At 53.7% G+C, this 19205-nt stretch overlaps 5 protein-coding genes across 5 annotated transcripts; 1 reads left to right on the top strand and 4 right to left on the bottom strand.

Moving 5' to 3' along the window:
* Positions 1–101: 101 nt before the first annotated feature.
* Positions 102–4422, bottom strand: BO94DRAFT_559135 (gamma-glutamyltransferase family protein; the record flags this gene model as incomplete). The annotated part of the gene is made up of 11 exons (XM_025614043.1): positions 102–550; positions 604–737; positions 788–948; positions 1018–1597; positions 1649–1808; positions 1876–2263; positions 2351–2429; positions 2820–2836; positions 3028–3391; positions 3534–4093; positions 4354–4422. The coding sequence occupies 11 exons, from the start codon at positions 4420–4422 to the stop codon at positions 102–104; spliced, it is 2961 nt and encodes a 986-aa protein (XP_025464443.1).
* Positions 4423–5498: 1076 nt separating this feature from the next.
* Positions 5499–7827, top strand: BO94DRAFT_568240 (Zn(II)2Cys6 transcription factor domain-containing protein). The gene is made up of 4 exons (XM_025614667.1): positions 5499–5606; positions 5684–5728; positions 5798–7697; positions 7769–7827. Exons 1-3 carry the CDS (start codon positions 5527–5529, stop codon positions 7368–7370), a joined length of 1698 nt encoding a protein of 565 aa, XP_025464442.1. The 5' UTR covers positions 5499–5526; the 3' UTR covers positions 7371–7697; positions 7769–7827.
* Positions 7828–7848: 21 nt separating this feature from the next.
* BO94DRAFT_588588 (uncharacterized protein) lies at positions 7849–10266 on the bottom strand (the record flags this gene model as incomplete). The annotated part of the gene is made up of 3 exons (XM_025615892.1): positions 7849–8671; positions 8727–9635; positions 9689–10266. 3 exons carry the CDS (start codon positions 10264–10266, stop codon positions 7849–7851), a joined length of 2310 nt encoding a protein of 769 aa, XP_025464441.1.
* Positions 10267–11550: 1284 nt separating this feature from the next.
* On the bottom strand, positions 11551–13800 carry sit2 (putative siderochrome-iron transporter; the record flags this gene model as incomplete). Its single annotated transcript, XM_025614666.1, has 3 exons — positions 13223–13800; positions 12551–13164; positions 11551–12488 (listed from the first exon to the last, which is right to left on the bottom strand). The coding sequence occupies exons 1-3, from the start codon at positions 13495–13497 to the stop codon at positions 11551–11553; spliced, it is 1827 nt and encodes a 608-aa protein (XP_025464440.1). The 5' UTR covers positions 13498–13800.
* Positions 13801–15111: 1311 nt separating this feature from the next.
* Positions 15112–18985, bottom strand: BO94DRAFT_538115 (putative NF-X1 finger transcription factor). Its single transcript, XM_025612424.1, has one exon. The coding sequence runs from the start codon at positions 18724–18726 to the stop codon at positions 15361–15363; it is 3366 nt and encodes a 1121-aa protein (XP_025464439.1). The 5' UTR covers positions 18727–18985; the 3' UTR covers positions 15112–15360.
* Between the last annotated feature and the right edge of the window lie 220 nt (positions 18986–19205).

Here is a 19205-nt window from a genome sequence, read left to right as displayed (position 1 = left end):
TTGCTACCATATATCCTATCCGTGAAAAGCAATCATATCTCCCACCCCCGTGTATAGGTATATTGTCCAAAATCTCGTAACAAATGTCTATCATGCATGCTTCAAACAGCGAACCCTCCAGAGTCGGCCTGCCGGGGTTCCCCGGCAGCATCAAACGTTCCATTCGGCAAAACCCGGATGGCATGGGCGGTACTTTGACCCGGGGCAACCCAAGTCACATTGTGACCCCTTGCAGCCATGAAGGAAACCGTCTCATTGTCGTATGTATACTCAAAGGTAACATGATTCGGGATCAGTTGGTCATGGAGGCGTGGCTGGATCAGGGCTTCCGCTGCTGACAGGCCTTGATCGACAGCGTGGATGATGTTTTGAATGGTGGCGGTGATGATTCGACTACCTCCTGCCGAGCCGGCGACGAAGAACACCGTCCCGTTAGGATGCGTAACAATGGCCGGAGTGCTAGACGACAGCGGGCGTTTCCCAGGTCGGATGAAGTTGGCCTCAGAGGGAATGTAGCCAAACGAATTGGACGAATTGGGGATCGAGAAGTCTCACCGTGATGTCAGTAACTGTCACTAGCTGCAGTATGGCGGTGATGCTTACCGTCCATCTCATTGTTCATTATGATACCAGTCTCAGGAACCATCACTTGTGAGCCAAAGAGCAGGTTGATGGTGGTGATCGCAGAAATGGCAAGCCCCGAATGGTCGATGGTGGCAATGTGCGAGGTGCCCGGCCTAGATATGTAAGTTACGTCGCAATATCGCAGGATCCAAGGAAGACCCACGTTTCAAGACTTTCTAGCCCCTCTGGGTCGTATGCAGACACGGCCTGGGATTGCAGATCGGAGATATTCCCTCGAATTTCACCAATGGTGGAATCCGCCAGCATCATCGCCTGATACTTGTCCATGTCATCGAGAAAAGATGGATCCCCTAGGTTGGTCCTCTGAACCTCAAGTTAGCCTACGGCTCTCCAAGCTGTCAAAAATTGACGTCGGGAATTGAGTACGCGTACCAACCCATATCCAAAACGAATTGCCTCATCCATCCGATGAGTACTCAAGTTCAAAGTATCAGAGCCGAAAAAGTTATCATATGTGCCGAGCACCTTTAGTACATTCATCGCAACGATGCCACTAGATGGGGCTGTCGTGCTGGTGATTCGATAACCACGGTAGTCTATCTGGGAAACATTTCGGATAGCGACAGTGTAACCGGCCAGATCCTCGAGCGTCATCGTACCATTAGCGGCCTGCACCGCGTCAATCATGGTCTTCGCGATTGGTCCCGAGTAAAAGGCATCTGGCCCCTGATCTGCAATTGTCTCCAGCGTGGCCGCATACCGTTTTCGGGTGATGATATCACCAAGACCGAGTCGGGTGCCATTGGGGGCAAAGTCGAGTGCCCAGGTACGGTCCCGAGACAGAAAGTCTTCCCCGTCCCCAACGGCTGCTTCCATGTAGCGGATCAGGTCCTGTCCGACTGACCACCCATCACGAGCGGTTTGGATCGCTGGCTGCACAACCGTCGACCAGGGGAGAGAGCCGTATTTGCTATGGAGATACTCGAGACCCCGCAGTTCACCGGGTATACCACTTCAATCTTGTTAGCCGGTGCTTGCACCCATACAACCCAAGGGTGTTTACCTTGCGAGGCCTCCGATGGTGGCCGCATTCGTATTATTGTTGAACATATCCTCAAAAGCGGCCGCCGGAGCAGTTTCGCGGAAGTCGATGAACTCGAATGAGCCATCAGGAGTCTTGACCAGCATGAAACCACCTCCTCCAATGCCGCTGTGGTACATACCTTTCCCATATTGTCAGTTCCAGGTACGTCTCAAGGGCAAGTAAGTCCGCTCACCGACGACTCCTACGCAGAGCATTGTGGCCACCATCTGCGGGATTGGGGTTAGCATAGCGCCACAGAAGCGACCAATCCAACTCGGAGGTTCTTACAGCGTCCGCAGCATTTCCACCCATGGTTATTATGTCGGTTCCATGGCGACTGCAGATCGCACTCTCGCTGGCCACTGCCCCTCGCTTTCCATCCTCTAAGCCATCTTCCCGGACTAGCTGGCGAGTCGCAAAGTCCAGTGGCGAGGTGAGTACACTTGGAAGCTGGATCACCAAGACTGTCAACAGTAGTGTCGAGAGAACGGTGAATTTCATGAGGCGGAACATGGTTGGAGGACTGAGTCGCTTATCGTGCGATAAGCCCAATCGCGATGGCGCGACCGGGGTCTCGAGGGGTCCGAGGAGTGGCTGCAGAATCCCAGCAGATTAGGCACACGGCGGAAGAATGGCGTGATGTCGCACGAAGGAGAGACGAAAGCGACGGAGTCTAAATACCTGCTTCTCCGCATCTTGGCTTAGATGTTGGTTTGGTTGGTTGCTCTGCATGTTACAAGAGAATGGGATCCGGATCCGGCTGTGTCAAAAGCGAAGGCGTAGAAATATCCGATAGCCTGACGGTCTCAGAGGATCGGCATCCAGAACCCTTCGAAGTCTGTTTAACCAGGATTAGAGGGCACACTGAACAAAAGAACCAAGACCCGATCTCCAAAGGAGCAAGCCAACACAACAAGACCTACTTCCAGCTAAATGAAGAAGAAACCACCGCAGCGGAAACGCGAAGAGGACAAATCCTCCGGTAGGGGAGGCTGCCCAAGCGGTATCGGGACGAAGGCCGCGGCGAGAGATAAGCGGCGAGGATGCCACGGTGCAATCAACTCCGCATTCTTGGGTCATCCTTATCGAACGCGGTTCCGCCAACAGGAATCGTTCAACGCCACCGCGAGACCCAGTCACGCGATGTTACCGTAGACCGAATTGGGACTGGCCCGAGACCCAATCACGCCGCAGGCATCCATCCTCGCCAAGCCCGTCATGGTTCCCCGGATCGTCCTTGCCAGTGATGTTCCTCACATTATTCTCTTCCGGGTAGTTTTTCACCCACACCACGCTTCAGCCTCCGCATCATAGCCCTCGCAAAGCCGGTTTCACGTCTCTAGGTTTTAGGGCTCCACTGCCTCTCTCGTCCAGGTTATAGTCTCAGCCCATATGGAGGGAACGTCTTCCTCCGCCTGCAAGACAGTTTCGATAAGACGTCGCCCCCAGTCTCGGACAAACCACTTGTCGGAGAGAAGGTGCAGTCCGACCCCGTAGTGGAGAAATAGCACCCGGGCCACCCAATCTCCGCTTTGCAAGAGGGCGATATAGTCTTCGCCGATGTTGATGGGCCATGCAATCACACCCCCGTTGGGGCCACCAAACGGCCATCGTTTGATGGCTTCATGGAGAATGTTCCAGGTCCCTTGGTAAGTGGCTTGGTGCGGCCCGCCCAGGCTCGTATATTTCACATGTACCCGTTGCATGGATTTCAGTATGGCGCTTGTCCAATATCAGTAATTCTCAATGCCAGATAAAGTTTATCGGGAGGCTCACCTTCGTAATTTAATTTGTGATTCTTGTACACTAGGAAGTCGTTAGAGTTCTGGTTGAGCGCGAAGGAAGAAGGAGGAAGGGAAATCACCTATAGGGGTTGCCGTCCTGATCGACTTCATCATCCTTGTACTTCAGCCACCCCTGCAAATCTCCCCGATATTCCATGCCGTTAAGTTGCTCAAAGAGAAAGGCACAGCCGGCTATGAGCTGGCGGATCTCCAACACGTGGGACAGAGGCTCAAATGTTTGCCTGTCTTGGGTAACGCATGGGTAGGCCGTTGCGCAGAGCATGATGAAGATGGAACATATGAAGGCTGGACCGCAGTTCGCGGGTGACATCTCTGCCAATACACGACTGAATGCAGAACACGCTCGGTTCTGGTATTTCAGGGCGACCTCGAGCCATGAATGGTTATCATGTGTCTCAAGATAGGCCAGATGCAGCGCAGAGAGAGCTAGAAGACTGTCCAGCAGAAAGGGATGAGCAACCGCGATTCGTGGGATGACTACTTGAAAGTGATTGGCATCGAGACGCCCTTGACAGAGGGTGATATAGGTCTCTGTTACATAATGATGGAAGAGTCTCATCTCCAGCATCCGTGTCGATAGCGCATCCCCGTCCGGACCCGGAGTCACGTCGGGTGGATCCTGCGGGGTGGACGCATGCTGGCTCTCGACTTCGCTGGATGGAGGATAGGTGCAGTCCAGTCTTCGCTTTTTGCACAAGCCACATCTGGGGGTTTCTTCATCACACTATGCCAATGGGGTCAGTTTCGAGAGATCTATCTAAGGTGAAAACAAAGTGTAATGGCTAGCATGGTAATACAAGCGACTGGATGACAAAGAGGGACCGAAATTGGAAAAGGGCAGAGGGGAAAAAAACTGAGACGGATGAGTGGAAGCCAGACCTTCACATGCCGTTTCTTACATTGGAGACAGCCCTTTCGGGACTTGGTATGACTGCGGCGTGAAGGCATTCAGACTGCAGAGATGGAAGAATGACGTAGGTGGTCGCGTTCGACTTTTGTCTAGTCCCAAAACGCGTAGTTTGTACGGAGTAATGTAAGTAAGTAAATAGTGCTGCTGGAGGAGATATGGTAACAGTGTCCACGAGACCCAACGCAACGGGGCCCCAGATACAGCGGAGAGAAGAGGAGTCAGCGAAAAGTCAGATCATTGCAAGAAATCGCTACCGGATACGAAAAGAAAAAAGTCGAGGAGAAAGATGAGCTGCCGGAGATGACCGTCCAGGCCCAGGCTGTTTGATACCCACGAAACGTGATCGCGCATCACATTTTCGGACGAGGCAGTTGCTGCCGAGCCGGAGGCCTGCCGGGCAGGTTCAACCGGCCCCGGCTTACTCGACTGCATTGATGATTGGCTCTGGGGAACCTGACTAAGCGCTGTGCCTGGCATAATAAGTATTAAGAGGATCCTGGGCTTATTATTAGATGAGGGATCCACTGTTGGTGGTTCACAATTAAGACAACGAACGGGTATGTCCGCAGTCGGTGACACTTCCCTGAGGCAGCAGCATTTACCCCAGAATACCTACTACAGAGTACTATTAAATAGCTTCCAGTTTGACGGAGAATCAATTTTCACGCCCTGGAATTTCAAAGGTTGCTGACCTAGGACCATCATTGAACATGTCGTCTTTTAGGCTCCTGTATGGACCTCACATCGTTTTACCCCTATCTTCCGTTCCATGAACCCAGCCTACCGTGGTCTGCATGAGCGATGTCCCTTTTACTCCCTCATCAGTTTGTTCCTTAAGACAGATATCAGATATCTCCTTCAGATGTCGAGCCTCAAGATATCCTTCTTTTGGCCCCCAACAGCAGTGGGGCAACACTACCTGCCACTACTGATCACTTAACCGGTTAACCGACGGCCGTGACAAGTGACAAGTGACAAGTGACCAGAACCATAATAATCCCTGTCAGTGACATCCTCACTAGTTCACGTGACAGCCAGGAAGGGGCCTGGAACTACTCCGCATCTCCAGGGGGAAAAAAATAAGGTGCCGCGTGTTATTTCCTCGTCCTCCAGAGTGCTCTTCTCCGCCGCTTGGACCGACCATGGAGGCCGAAACCCCTTCGTCCGGCCAGCGACTCCGCCTGGGGTCCAACCGGTCGCGCCGGGGTTGTATCACCTGCCGGTGAGCGAGGCCCCGCGTCCTTCCTGGCTGCTCCTTCTGTCTCTCCAAACTAACCTTCCATCTCTCGTCCACGCCAGGATTCGACGCATCAAATGTGATGAGCAGAAGCCGCTCTGTCTCCGGTATGGTAGTCTTTGGGGATCCCCGACTCCTCGTGCGTGAAAACCCCGTACTAATCTACCCCGATACAGATGTACGAGTACGGGGCGGAGATGCGACGGTTATATGCCCATGCCGTACTCGTTGCGCATCGCAAAGCAGCTGGCCCAGATGACTGCATTTGTCACTCCGGCTGAAGCCCGGGCTCTGGAATTCTTCTTTCGCAAATCCGCCGGGCATCTGGCCGGGTACTTTGGGGTCTCGTTCTGGACCCGCACTGTCTTGCAACTCAGTCTGACCGAACCCACTATCCGCCATGCCATTGCTGCTATTGGCTTGCTTTATGAAGCGGAAGGGACTTCCGCGGCTCTAATGACAGTCGGCCCGCCAACTTCGCGCACCGACCTAGCCCTGCATCTGTATAATCGGGCCATTCGCACCACCATAGACAAGGCCTCAACGGGCATCGACGCTTTGCCCCTGGTCATCACGGCGAGCGTTCTGTTTGCGTCCCTCGAATTCCTTTTCCAGGATGCCTTTGCAGCTGCTTCGCACGTCGTCAATGGTCTCAATCTGGTGCGGACATGGCGCCAGCATCGAGGCCGACCCAAAGAGTTGGGAACTTCTCGGGCGCACTGGGTGGATATGGAATTGACTCCGATCTTACTATGCTTTTCAGTGAACACGTATGAGCACGCTGGGCTCAAGCACCTGATCCGTGCACCACGAGAGAAAGTCCATGTCCACCCCATGGACGACCGAGGCCAGCTCATATTGGGCCGGAGGTTTTCGACGCTCCCCGAGGCGCGTTTAGGCCTCCTAGACCTGATCCTATACTTGATTGGAACTTTTCAAGACTGGGATCAGCTGACCAAAGAAGCGCGGCTTCCGTCCCCACCCCTTACGAGCTGGGCGGTTTCGGTCCAACAGGCGGCGGAACGATGGAAGGTCACGTTTGAGGCTCTGGTTCAACGGAAGGAGTCGACCTGGGGGCCAGGAGAGAGAAACGAGCTGGATGCCACCCGCATGCTGTGGTACTGTATTCGTTTAGGGACCGATCGGTACCGCTTTGCGACTGAGTGCGGCTGGGATGATTTACGCGCTACGTTCGAGGACATCGTCGAAAGTGCAGAGCGCCTGCTCGCAGACTCGGAGCATTATCCCGACAAACTCTCCAAAACTTTGAATCTGGACTGCCAAATGTTATATCCCTTGCAGGCTGTCGTCTGGAAGTGTCGCTGGCCGCACATCCGACGCCGAGGACTGGATTTGCTGCGGCGGATTCCGAAGCAAGAGCTGATTTTCTCTGCCCCAAACTACCACATCGTCTGCTCTCAGATTGTGGCAATGGAGGAGCGCGCTTTAAATCTGGCTCCAGGGACCGTTCCCAACAAAGACATGCTCCCGCCGGATCATGCCCGGGTGTACGACTTTACAATCACCCCGGCCTCGGTCACAACGACCGGACACCCTCCATATAACATTACCTTCAAGACCTTCCCACATGGACGCAACGGCGCACCAGAATTCCTCACCGAACCAATACAGCTCCACCCTTCGCTGGCGGGGGGAACAATGCTCCCAGTCAATCTGATGAAATGTCGAGACTGGTCTAACTACAACCAACCCAATGACCACGCCGTCGAGGTACTCAAGGGAATATGAGTATGGCCCAGAAATAGCCAGAGACAAGGCTATCATCATAAATAGTGCCCCGATGACTGTGAGCGCGCGCATGTCGCATGGTTGGCGAGCAAGTAGCCTAACCCGGCACCCACACTGCAGGTCCGGCATACCCAGCACCCAACCCGCGAAGCTTATATACTCGCCACTGTCCATCCGACATGGAACCTAACATGGTATTTATCCGTCGCCCAGGGAAAATCAATCAGTCAGCCACGCAGATGTGTCTGATACATGCATTGCCATGTCTAGATAATTGGCACTCCCGACTCGAGACGAGACAATCCGTACGGAATGATGGCACTGGCACTGAACAATTGATCAGTATCTGTAGAGACAGCAGACTGGCCCTTCGAGTTAAAATCGAGGCACTATCTTACTTATTCAATAGTATAATTCTATACAAGAAGAGAAAAAATCAAACAAATGATCTCGGGATACTCAATAATGAGAATGAAAATCAACGATATAACCGATCCTCACGAGGCATAGTAACCTCCTGCGAAGTAAAACTGCAATGAGTATATGTCGTCTTCATCATCAGCCCAGCTGCCTCCCCTTCGCCTTCGTGACTGGTTGCCAAATCCACGGGGAAAAGACCAGTATCATCTGCCGGATTCGACGCGACTTCACCCCACATCACCGCCTTCAGACCCGCGTCACGATCCCCAGCCGGAGGATGACAAGCGGCACTGATAGCGGCGCTACAATGCGCAGCCAAAGGCATGGGGGATTTAAACGGACGAATGGCAAGTGCGAGGAGGGAAACGAACGCAACGCCTTCAAGAATGAGGGTGATGAAGATGGCGATCGGGGAGAAGCCGCATCCGCGGGTGGTTTCGTCCTGGTTGATGTGGCCGTGGACGTCGTAGGCGGAGATGTTGACGTAGAAGAAGCTTTCGGAGAGGAGCCAGTGGAGGGTGACGGAGAGGACGAATAGGGGGAGACTGTAGCGGTAGGGGAGGGAGAGGTAGTAGGTTGAGCGTTGGTCGCCTTGGGGCCAGGAGACACGGAGGGGTTTGCGTTGGGTGGCGTAGTCGTTGTATTCGGCTGTGACGAGCATGCAGGAGAGGAGAGTGTTGCAGAGGAAGTAGAGGACGGAGAAGACGAGTTGGGGAGAGTTACTGATTAGGACGAGGAAGATCATGTTGGTTATGGAGAACTGGATGTTGGTTTCTGAGTCGGGTTCGCCGAATCCAAGGCGCCATTGCTCGGATAGGGACCAGCCGTTGAGGTGAATGTAGTAATAGATGACTGATGAGAAAAATATGCAGAGAGCGAACCTGGTATGGTGGGGTTGGTTAGTGGATGAGGTTATTATGGACAGGGGTAGCTGACATTGTCAAGGCAGTGGCCCAGGGTGTTTTACTAGCTGCTTGGAACCATCGTTTCCGAGTGGGTAGCATTCTCGGCGAAGTCTCTTGAGAGTAGGGGTCCTGGCCTAACATGCGATGCGTTTCCGTGGGGATATCAGTTGGCTTTTCTGCGCGGTTACGATACATTCGGCGCCGGATGAGGCTCTTCCAACTGGGAACTGGCTCCCATCGATAGGGTCCCCGTGTCATGTCTTCCCGAGACATGAGGCAGCGGCTTTTAGTGGTGGGATCGGGCTGGGCCAGAAATGAGGATATGGCGTCACCGACCCGCAAGAATATCTCAGAGCGGTCCGTCCTTGCCGTCAGGTACATGCAGATCACCTTGGCAAGGTTGAACGAGATCACGGCGAGAGCGATGGATGGGCTGAAGAGAAGTCGGCAGCGCTGGGTCGTGGTTTTTCCCATACAGCGGGAGATGGGGATGCTCGGGGGTTCGTCGTAGTAGCCATAGGTGTCCCCTCCGGCCCAGTCCATGCCCTCAACAGTCCAGTGACCCTCTTCAATGGATGCTTCTGCCCTGCTCTTCTCTCCAATGAGCTTGACGTAGTCATATAGAGAAGATTCGCCGTACATGTTCGCTCGGAGACTGCTGAGATTGGAGAAGTACTGCCGGTCGGCAACGAAAACCAGGGTCCCCAAGTGTGTGTTGTACTGGACGTCGTACTTCTTCAGGCAGTCTAGATTGCTCATATTCTGGAAGGTGCCGTCGAAAATCTCAGTCAGGATGACTTCCGGAGTGCTGCCTACTGCGTCGAAGAAGGCAGCAGCTTCGTCCTTGCCAACTAAGGACTCGGTAGCGGTCAGATCCTCAGGAATTAGGATCATACCATAATCGAGGGTTGAAATGGATGAAAAGATCACCGAGTTGTATCTACCTGATGAGTTAAGAGGGGATTTCCAGAAATTGGTCTGGGATATACTGACATCATGTGAATTGGGACTGAGCTCAGGAGCAAAACAAACCACAGAATCTTCCGCTTGATGGTCATGGCTCTAAAGTTGCGCAAGCTCATGACCCCAATATCCAGCCATTGACGTTTCCGATGCGCTTTGTCCACATCTGCCCGGGAGGGGCCGGACAAACACTGCATGGCATAGTTACTGGCCTCCAAAAGAGCGGTGGACAGTAGGTTGATAACGATATGGATACCGGTTGCCCATCGACTCGACAGGGTGCAGTTCCCGTTGTATACTTCCGTGGAAATCAAGCCCCGCGTATTGTCAGTCTGGGAGTAGCTGACTCCAATAGCGATAAGGGATAATAAGACATTCAGAGTCAGGATTCCCCCAGCCGTCCAGGTACCAACGAGGACACCATGGATCCATTCTTCGTCGAGCGGACGCTGCATCGCTGATGTTTTGCTAAACGGCAGTGAGAACTGGGTCTGAATTCTCGTCCACGCGGGCCGTTCCTCATCCGAGGTTTGAGAGGATATGGTTGAGTATTTGATTTGATCGGGCCATTTCCACGAGTTCTGTGGGGATAGTGCCTTGACTCCCATTCTGTGCCAATTCCTCAACCACACCTGGTCGAAGCCAAAGGGAAAGAATGAAAGATATAGCTAGGAGCCAAGCCATTTTTAGCACGGCACGAGGCGATTCACATTTCACACGCCCCCTGGGTTTGAGGTTCAAGTCGGAGCGAGTCCGGTGGTCCATTCCTGGATGGTCCTAGCATGGCCCAGCTGCGGGCCGGCCACGCGTATACCCGCCAACTGGATGGATACTTTGGATACGGTCGTGGCTGGGGTGGGTGTCGCTGGAGGTGTGGGTCGAGTCGTTGATTTAGCCATCGTGGCTGCCTGAGATGGCTTCGCTTTCAGCAGTTGGCACATGACAAGAGGAAGGGAGGGACATGGGGGCATTGTACGGGGTATAGAGATCAGGTTTTCATCTGCTCAGCCACGGGAGAGAGAGAGAGAGAGGGCGAGTTGTTGGATTGCTTCGATTTCGAGGATCAACAAAACATTATTCGCGCTAGTTCAACCGCTTCTGGTTGGGGCCATTCTGCCGGAGGGTGGAGTCCTCAGGCTAGTCAGGCACCGCGATTCTAGTTCACAATCCTTGGCCCTCTTTCCCCAATGCTTGAATTGATTCTTAATTAACTTCCGGTGTCATCGGATGTCAATGAGAAGCGCAGAAGGTCTGAATACTATAATTAACCGAATCCACTGGCGGCACACTAATATTTCCTTCTGACAGTCTACTCCATAGACCGATAATACTGTGCTCCCACAGCACTGACAACCCCGCCAGTAAGAGCAACGCAAAGTCTCGGATATATTCAAAGTATGTTGGGACACAGTCTTTGTTCTGTCTGTTCTCCAGATGGTCAGCGGTATGTCGTTTTGGCGTACTGGTATGAACGTGACAAAGTACCGTGTTACCAACCCTGTAACTTGATCATCCGAGTGGAGAGAAAAATTCCCGGATAAACAGGAAAACCCTGCAGTAGCTGCAGAGTAACACTCACACTCACACAGGCTTCCCTCCATCCGTCCACAAAATATTCCCTGAAAGGTCTCTCAAAAGGGGGGTACATGCATAACATCGGACGAATACCAGGGATGCAGGTCTCACAGGGATTAGGTAGTAGTAGTGAGTCACACTCACTTGCACCGCCACCTAGGCATTACTATATCCAGGGGAAGGGAGAGAACTAAACCAGGTAAATAATACAGGATATTAAACTTATTCAAAACCAAACATTACGATAATAATCCCTCGTCCTTCATATGCCTTCCATCACATATCCAACACACATATACCTCTGTAAAGAATCCAGATCAGATCATGGTACCCTTATTCTGCTTCCTATCCACGCGGTAATTCTTCCACACCGCAATGGCCGGGAATCCCAGCACCAGGATCGCCGTACCGACAATAGACCCATACATCTGACTTCGGCCCCAAGCATAGTTGATTGCATCCCGGGTGGGTGATCCCACCGGGTAATCTTTCTGCGCGGTATATCCGCCCAGATAGATTGCCGTGGCGTTGGACTTGAGGTCTGTGGGGAGGTGGTTCTTTAGGGCCTGGGGGAAGATATTGCTGTAGACTGCTGCGGCGACGGCGTAGCCGATGGCACCGCCCAGGCTGGAGAACAGGCCGAGGAGCGAGAGCATCATGGGGACACCCTCGCGGTCTGCGGCAGCCATGACGGCCATATCGTCGCCGATGACGATAGTGCCGCCTCCGAAGGCGATGAAGATCTGAGACATGATCACGTAGTTGATGTCGCCGGAGGCTTCGCCGCGGAAGTGGACCATTAGGCCTGCGCCCAGGATGAGTAGGGGAAGACCGAAAAATAAGCAGGTGTATTTGAAGTGTTTCGTGTAACGGATCCAGAGGCCGAAGATGACGCCCCAGAAACAGGAGCCTACGTTGTAAATTTGGGTCATGTAGCCGGTCATGGAGACACTGAGGTTGAAGACGACGGTGCAGAAGTCGTAGTAGTACAGGTCCCAGCAGTAGAAGCTGAAGTAGGACACGGCGGACATGATGCAGGCTCCCAGGACGGTGCGTTGGCGGAGGAGCTCGTAGCGGACAAAGTGTTTGCGAGTGAGCCATTTCTCCCACGCTGCGAAGACGAAGAGAAGACAGAATCCGATGACGATCATGGCGATAAACTTGGCGCTCTTGTACTCGGCTCGGCCGTATTGTTGTAGACTGAAGGGGAGGAGCAGTAGGACCCAGGCAGCCATTAAGAGGCAGGCACCGATGACTGGTGATGATGTTAGTATGGGAGAGAGTGGAATGGGGGAGATAGAGATCGGGACAACGTACGGTCGAACTCATGAATATAGTGGATGATGGACTGCATCGTGGTGCGACCGCTGGGCTCCCGCTTGTACAGTCCCACCTTTTCGGCCTTTCTCTGGTAGTACTTCAGAACGATCACCAGAGGAGCAAAGACAACGGGCATGACGATAGCAAACACCCCATAGGCCCATCGCCAAGTGGCAACCTTCAGGAAAGACTGTCCCGCCAGCGGACCCGTAAAGGCAGTGCAGATGAAAGGTGTATTCGCAAAGGCGAAAGTGAATGCCCGGTTCTGCAGACCCGACGTATCGGCGATATAAACATCCAGCACGAGATAGATCCCTGAATATCCCACATAGAAGAGCACATAGCCCGCCGCATAGGAATTTGGTCCATCGCAAGCAGCCAGGATGATCAATCCAATGGTATAAACAACAACCCAGACGACAAGCCCCTCCGCACGGCCCCAGATGTTGAGCGTTTTCGCAATGGGTAACTTGAGCACTCCTCCGATGATGCTGTAGAGAATGCTGGCGGTGCTGACCTGCGGAGCAGCAACGAAGTCGGCGTAGGCCTTGTTAATCACCGTCCCACTGATGGACGAGTTGAGGGCCAACAGGAAGAAACAAACCCAGATCCTATGTGGACGCTACAGTTAGACACGTTGTTGAGCACGCATCGAAAAGGGATACCCACCAGGCATAGGTCGCATAGACAGCTTGCTTGCTCCACACCAGGGCCGCGGCTTCAACTTTCTGGACACCCAGCTGGGCATCCTTGGTCACCTCATCCGGATGAGCTTCCACTTCCTTTTCGTTTTGAGCTTCCAAGCTCAATCGTGACTGATCGGACCCAGAAAAAATGCCGTTGCCATCGCCGGATTCCACCGCAACTTCCTTGGTCGTATGCGATTCTGCAGCACGAACCTCCGGAGTGACCTCTGCAGAAGACTTCTTCTCGAAGAAGCGCATGATGGAGAAGAGATATCACCTTAAAACAGCTTGTTTTCTCACTTTCGGTGTTCTATAAAATGACGGACACCCAGTGGACGAACGCAACACCTCTAACAGGCCAAGAGTAGGTCTCAGCCTCTGACAAGAAGGGATGAAGAAAAGGAGTCAGGGAATGCCGAGGTGAGGACTACTAAGAAAAAGGAAAAAGAAAAGCGACATCAGCCCAGGAAGAGACCGGCGCAGCCCGTAGATATTTAACCAATAGCAGAAAGGTGTGTACAACCGGTAATTTTCGGGTTCCGCACAAGACGCGGTGCAGGGACTAAGCCTAGGGATGGATCATGGGGGGTCAGACCGACCCTTGCAGTGGTGGGTGAGAGTGAGTGAGTGAGTAAGTGAGTGGGGGAATGCCGAGGGACTCCCTTCTCACTGGCCGGATCTGATAATCACCAACGGATCAGATAACTTCTCCATCGGCACCAATCATCGTGGTCCGTGACTTGGTTGGCAAAGTTTATGTGCAGGATTGCACGTTTCTCATTCGCTAGGCGATCGGGGTTGAATCCCTGTTAGTGGGGACATTTCAGCTCGGGAGCTGTTTGCTGTTTGCTTACGGCTGTATCTCCATGGTGTCTCACCGTGATGGGTTGATTGCAATTCATGGGTCATGAAGTATATGGTGATTAGTTCCGTGGTGTGAGAATATTCTCTTCTTTGTATTTTCAGTGTACGTAACTAACTGGACAGTGAACGGAAAGAAGTAAAAGTTCGATGATTAGCGTGACTGAGTTGATCTTCATCATACGAGAATTCTGGGTGGGTAGGGACCCCAACGAGAAGTGCATCTACCTAATTCTAACCATCTTAGGGAAGTTCTGATCCTCCCACGCGATGCCAAGATGACTATCAGCTGGTGGAATCGGGTTGAACGAGACAAGACATCGGAGACGCCGGTAGAAGCCTCATCGGATGCTTGCTGCAGGGGAAATGTGGTTACCTGTTTTTCACTCCACTAGCAGCCATACTACATCCACCGTACTCCGTAGGTAGTTATCGGTAAACCCTGAGCTCCGCAGGGTCCAAGGGTCGCGGACGCGCGGGAGAGTGCGCGTGGGGCCCCATTACTACGCGATAATATAACAAAAAGTTTCTCGGGGCGCTAATCTCCGTAGACTGGAAGCATTGAGATTGGCAATTCTCCTAATCCGAATCATGCCACTGTTACTGAGAGGCAAAAACATACCATGGAGCTGAGGTTAGATTCTGACACTGACACTGACACGAAGGTCTCGCAGTTCGTTACTTGATTGAGTTGATTGGTCCACCAACACAGGCCCTTTCAGTCCCCTTTCCCCTTTCCCTTGATATGTAGATCTAATCTTATCTGATATGATCGACTGCTTTACCATAGCTGTCTGGTAATGATCTGTTGTTTCCGAACACGGGAGAGTAAGTCTAAAGTGATCAGGTGGTTGCAGCAAGATGGTCTCGGGAAGGCCGATACCCGATATTTATCGGGGACTCCGAGGCTCGTCTTCCTGGGGTGGGGCTGGGAGGGTGAAGGCTATAATATCTGCTGTGGGATGTTGTTCCATAGATCGCGATTTTTGCAAGATGTTAAAAAATTCTTGACTGCACTCATCAATCATATTCGTCAATCAATTACACCATTAACTTTTTCTCTATAAACACAGGGCCCAATACAGAAAGCCAGCCAGCCAGGGATGCACGCTAACTTAAGCAGCAATGGGAACGGTGGTAGGGGTAGAAATAAGTGTAGTAAGACCAGGAAGAATAAAATCAGCAGTGTGAGGAAGCATAGATAGGTCAAAAGGGACATGCATGCTGCAAATCATATATCATCGACTCCAATTCCGCAAATTAAACATCCCCCGCATCTACAGAACCACCCTCACCCTCCACTGCAGGAGAAGATGAAGAAGACCCCTGACTACGCAGCTGCTTCACGCCCGACCGGAGGACAAGTTTCTCCTTCTTCGGCTGCGAAGCAGATACAGACGCGTTGCCGTCGTCGTTAGCGAGGGCAGCGTACATGGATGATGACCATGGTGTTGTAGCAGGGGTATTAGACCGGGTAATGGATGGTGTGCTATTTCTCGTGGCACTCAAGGAAGGGTTACTCCGCTTCGACGCGGCGACCTGAGCCCAGCCGCCATCGCCAGAGCCGTTGTTGTTCGCGCGCGCGGCCTCACGTTGGGCTTTGGCTTCCGCGGCCGCTAGCCGTTGAGCTTCTTGTTCTTTATTGCGCTGGCGATCACGAAGCTTGACGCAGTCGCCGACGCTCATGCCACCGATGCCAATGGCCGTGCCATTGCCCATACCGAATAGGGGCGGCGTCCAAAGAGTGGGCTTCAGAACGAAGACGTGGCGGTGAGGTTCAGGATCGAAGCTCTCAGTAGAAAAGCCCCAGTCTGCAGCGAGGCTGTGGGCAAAGGCACGAAGGGAGGACTTGGCCGGCTGGAAGCGCGTGGAGCGCTCGGTTGCGCTGGCGGCGAGAGAGTGCAAGGTGGATTCGTAAGTCTGAAGAGTCGACAATGGGAAAGAGGAGGAGAGTTGAATGTAAATATCAAGAGTTTCGGCCGAGTATGGGAGATTCGTAGAGGTGAGGGTCTGCGAGACGGTCGTCGACGGGTTAATGTCGACGCCTAGGGCCGACGCCAGCGAACGGTTCCGTTCGAGACGGGCGCACTCGTCATTGCAGGTCAGCGGCGTGGCGGCTGGACCACGCTGCGCCTGCTGCAGTTGGCCCTTGGAGACAACCGCCTTGGCTGCGTTGCAGCGGCGCTCCTGGCGGAGCCGTCCACAGCCACATGTTACTGTAATCATGGAGGTGCAGGGCGTCTTCTCAGGGCATGGATACGGCGCATGGCATGGATCGGTGCATGGGTGACCGCAAATAGTCTTGGTCTTTCCACAGGCCTGCTGACAGGGCTTCGAGGCATCCTCGCAATCGCCGGGGCGATGGCAGTCCTTCTGGCAGGTGTGGGAGCCACATTTGAGTAGCTGGCCGCACACCTGGCCACATCGAGCATCTACTAGCCAGCAGGGCTGGTTCTTCAAAACCCGCTTGCCACACTGGCACGTCTTCTCCGTGAGGTACGGGCACTTGGGGCAGTTTTCGTCGTCTGTATGGCAATTATGGGGCGTTTGAGGATGGCCGCATGGCTTGGGGCGCTCGCATGGAAACGAGCATGCCGGGGGTTGAGTGCCGCAGGGCAGAGGCGGATGCAAGATAGATCGACCGCAGTTACACGGGATCTCCTCGAAGATAGCCTCTCTGCAGGTGTTGCAGGGCCCTTTGTGACAAATCTCCGGGCATGTGTGCCGTCCGCATTTCAGCATACGACCACAGATCCGGGTACAGATATGTTCGGCCTCAAAGTCTTCATCGCTGGGGCGAAGATGAGATTTGAGCTTTCGGCGTATAGCTTGACGCTCAACTGCCTTTTGTTCGCCGGGGCAGCATCGCTCAGTGCATGCATGACGACCACAGTGTAGGCCGGCTTTGCAGATGCGGAAACACTGGGGCGGCTCCATATCCCCCTGGGGGCAAATTGTCATGAACGTATTGCGTCCGCAGCGGCATTCAATGGGAACGTTTTGCAAACAAGGACCGCAGGGTCCAGTATGGCAGATCTTTTGGCACGGATGTCCGCACTTCAGCGACTTTCCACAGGGTTTGGAACAATTCGGGATTGGGTCCTCGCAAGAAGTCCGAGCCGAATATCCAGGAATCTTGACCAACGGCGTCTTTCCGCAGGGGCAATCAAGCACCACATCTGGAGATCGCGGGCAATGGGCAGGATATGCATCTTGGGGATGACAGCCCTTTTGGCAGGAGTGAACTCCACAGTCGAACGGGCGATTGCACTGATCTCCACAGCTGAAGCACCCAATCCACTCCTCGACTTCACCCTCCTCGCCGTCATGCGCCATCTCGCTATCCAACTCTTCGTCCTTTGAGCTACACAACATCTCCGACTCCACCTTTCCACAGTAGCAACGCGCATCAATCCTGACCTCGCACGATCCGCAGAGACCTTCATGGCATGGCCGGGGACAAGTATGCTCTCCGCAAGGCAAGAGGTCACCGCAGATCTCCCCACAGCTCCACCCATTGTCGTAATCCGTGTCCTGACAGCGCTTGGTCGACGAATTCTGGCCACAGAAGCAATCCTGCGTCGGACCCATAGCCGTACAGGGCGCACAAGGCCCGGCATGACAAGTGGCATCACACGGGTGTGGACACCCTTTGCGCGTCCGCGAGCAAGTCTGTCCACAAGAATGAGGCGGAAGACCAGGGAACGACCTCGGATCCACCTCCTTCTCACACCAGCAAGTATAAGACGACGGAAACACTTCCTGAGGCAGATTGCAACCCGGACAGCGCCAGGCGCGAGGCGCACTGCTCTCGCCCTCCTCCTGTCGACGCGCAGCATCCTGAGCCGCCGCCCCCTCATTCCTCGACCACTTCTTAACACAGCTCAGATGGAAGACCGTCCAACAAAGTCCACAAGACCACACACGCGATCTCTTCCGAAGCTCGCTCGTGCAAATCGGACACTCGTAAAGGTTATGCGCAATATCTTCGTGAATCCGGGTGGCAATATCAGGTGCTGTCGATTTCGTCGTCACTTTCGGCTGCGGCGGGGGTCGAGGTTGAGGATTCTTCGCCTTCGATTTCCCTTTCCCAGAGCCAGCACCAGACGCGCCCTTGGGAACTTCTTCCCCGGGCTGCTGCGCTGGCCCGCCAGGCACGAACACTGGGGCATCCGCCCGTAACCCTGCCTCATCCCCATCTGCACCATCCGGTATCGTCTGTTCCTCCTGCGAAGACTGCTCGGGTCTCGTTAACCGACCTCCGAATTTCCGTCCAGCGGGAAGTGTGGCCTGGTCGCCACCGCGTGCTCGGCCCTGCCGTCGACTGCCGCTCGATTGTGCGCCTGCCCCTCTTCCTCCTCTCTTGCCTCCTCTCGGTCCTCGCGGAGGACGTGGTGCGTTTCCGGGTGTCTGTGATGTCGCGGGGTCCGTAGGGGGCTGGGTTGGAGCTTGTGGTTGTGCCTCCGTAGGTGTCGGTGTCTGTGCCTGTGTCTGAGCCTGGGCCTGGGTAGTCTGTCGATTCGAACCGCGAGCACCACGGCCTCTGCCTCCGCGTCTCGAGGATCTCGGGCGCGGGGTATTCCCGTCAGCCACGGGCGCAGGTGCAGGGGCTGAAGAAGCGGACATCGTCTCCAGGGTCCTTGAGAGTGGGTTAGAAAGTTGCGGAAGTGGAAGGGCGCTCATCCACTAGCAGAAGGCGATGGACTAGCCGATGGAGAAAAGTGAAAAAGAATGAGCGTAAAGGCTAACAAATCACTCCCACTCAACAAAAAGCACAAAACCCAACCGTAGACAAAGAAAAAGAGGGTAGGCAAGAGCCTGCAGTCTGAGGCGACAAGACAATAAGTACCGTCGGGAGAAAGCGATGGAAGGAAGGGGACCGTTGAGGGGTGGATTGGTTTGTTCCTGAAGCTCAATGCTTGGGTCGGGTGGCGGCGGTCTCGCCTCCGACATTGTGGCCGTGAATAAGCCGACAATGCATTGTGACTGGTGACATGCACCCATCATTATGACTCATGGTGGATTGTGGCTGTCTAGTCTGGCATCGTCGAGTCATTATTTTCAATCACCAGTTATTACTCATAGTGGGACCGCATAGATAGTCT

This window comes from Aspergillus sclerotioniger (genome assembly GCF_003184525.1).
Source record: "Aspergillus sclerotioniger CBS 115572 chromosome Unknown BO94scaffold_26, whole genome shotgun sequence".
NCBI classification, from domain to species: Eukaryota; Fungi; Ascomycota; class Eurotiomycetes; order Eurotiales; family Aspergillaceae; genus Aspergillus; species Aspergillus sclerotioniger.
This window is presented reverse-complemented; position numbering and strand designations above follow the sequence as displayed.